The sequence below is a fragment of the Saprolegnia parasitica genome, assembly GCF_000151545.1.
Source record: "Saprolegnia parasitica CBS 223.65 unplaced genomic scaffold supercont2.1326, whole genome shotgun sequence".
Lineage (NCBI taxonomy): Eukaryota > Oomycota > Saprolegniomycetes > Saprolegniales > Saprolegniaceae > Saprolegnia > Saprolegnia parasitica.
This window is the reverse complement of record NW_012157720.1, coordinates 1-2,132: the sequence shown is the minus strand read 5'-3', so window position 1 is coordinate 2,132 and position 2,132 is coordinate 1. Positions and strand designations below refer to the sequence as shown.

General features: G+C 53.9%; 1 protein-coding gene across 1 annotated transcript; it reads right to left on the bottom strand.

Annotated features, from left to right (window-relative positions):
• Positions 1-1,312: 1,312 nt before the first annotated feature.
• SPRG_18605 (hypothetical protein) lies at positions 1,313-1,529 on the bottom strand (the record flags this gene model as incomplete). The annotated part of the gene is made up of 2 exons (XM_012358043.1): positions 1,313-1,341; positions 1,394-1,529. 2 exons carry the CDS (start codon positions 1,527-1,529, stop codon positions 1,313-1,315), a joined length of 165 nt encoding a protein of 54 aa, XP_012213433.1.
• Between the last annotated feature and the right edge of the window lie 603 nt (positions 1,530-2,132).

The window sequence follows — 2,132 nt, the reverse complement described above, 5'->3', positions numbered from 1 at the left end:
CACTGGCGGGTTGAAGGCGCGCGCAACACATGGCGGGAACCGTCCATTATCACGACGAAGATGAATGGATACTTGCAGTCGCGCCATCTGGCTTCCAGGGTCGCGACTCAGGTCTGCGCCGAGGTTGACGAAACGGCGCGATATAGAATGGGAGGCAGCGCAGCGTCATGTCAGTCGTCCATCATGGGGTGTATTGGTGCATGTCTGGCGAGAGCGGCACGAGCTTTATAAGGGTTTTTGTCTTGACACGGGTTCTTTCGACACGAGGAACGCTGGGTGCGTACCGTGAGCTCACGCTGTCTGGCGAAGAGGCCATCCAGCGTCAATCCATGGGTGCGGCTGTCGTGAGTAACGTGTGCGTCGTTGCACAAGGCCACGCTGTGGGCACGCTGGGATTGAAGCGGACACCGGTGGGCTTCCATAGTCGCCTTCGGCGGCCGACCAGGCTGTCGCAATAACCGCGATTAGTCTCGGAGCCAGCGAGACTAAGTACCTACTGGGGACGTTTCTGTTGACGAAACCGTGGTACTGGAGCTCACACTAAGTCAGCGTCGACCCAGAAGAAGCCAAGCATGATCATAGATGACGCTTGATCATGCTTGGATCCGCCCGAGACCCCAATCAACGTGACTCGTAGTCAGCATTATTCAAGCTGGGACAAATGGACCGCCGCTGCTACGATTTCGCACGGCCCAACGCCTACGAACTGTAAATCCGGCACTCGGTGAAGGTCCGCCGAACTCAATCCTGCCCGATGGCGTGTAACTTCAAGCGCGTCCGGTTGACGCGACAGCACTATGATCACAATGCGGCCGTCGTGGATCACTGATAACGGCTGAACCTGATAAAGAACGCCGAGTGCGGTCCCGCGCAAGTACCATCAACAACGACACGGGCTCGTACGCTCGACTCAAGCACAGATTATTTCTATGGTCCCTTGAACATGCTTATTCAGACGCCGGTGCCGCCAGTGGTGCCACGGGCATCGGAATTTCTGCTCTCTGTTCGGGTCGCGAGACGTCTCGTACGTACGGGGTAGTGTTGGACGCAATGGATGCGGCAATCACACAGCCCAGAGAGTTGCATGTATCTAAAGTTCTTTTGCGTGGCTTGCAAGCGACATTAGTGTTGGTACTATGTGGCACTCCACGCAGTAGCTGGCCAATCAAGAATCGTAATCCATTGTTTTTAGCCAATCAAACAGAGCCGCTCAGTGAACCCAGAGATCGTGTTCACCGTGCTCGCATTGCGTTTCGTCGTGCAGGCCCAGCGCCGCATCGCAAGATGCTCAATTGCCTCCCACATACCAATACTAATCACTAACGACCTGGTCGCAGATAGCTACTTGTAGCATCGCTCAGCTTTCATTAACTTCGTACTTCACAGTTGGTACCAGACTGACAACGAGGTTTCTCGGGCGTCGAGACACCCATGTACATGATGAGCGCATGCTCCTGACCCACTTCCGTCAATGATGCCGACGTGTCGATGGCGCATCCATCACCCGCGCCTGTCGGCACCTTCAACATCGACCACCGTGGCAACGAGGAGCGCAAAACCACGAAATGCGTCCCACTCACGTTCAAGTCCGACGCGCGCCCACAACCGCACATGGATGCTCTGTGATTACCAGTGACGTCGTCGCGTACAGAGGCACCCGGTTCTGTACCAGTACTTGTACCAACATGATTAAAAACCAGCGCAGACTGTACATTATCGAGACATACTTTAATGGTTATAAATCACGACGAGGGCAATGTCTTTCTTCGACGTATATTTTTCTGTGGGAAAAATATGTCGTTACGTGAATTGGATGCGAGCGTAGCACAAGTCAAAGGTGCTCATCAGTCCACTCGCTTGAAACATCGCTGTTGGACTGACACCGAAACGCTGCGAGACTGCTCTTCTTTAAAATGAAACTCGACCCAAGCTCAATATATTATCCTCCGACCAGGCATATCATCATGCATAGATGCCTCGTGGCCTGGAATCCGCAATGATGCACGGAATGAGTACACTACCTCTACCATGGCTATGGTGCCTGCACATAGCGACGTGCTCGACAACCGTACGGCTACGCGAGATGGTTTGACGTCACGGTGGGACTTTAGCTGCGTCAGTTTTGCACGTCC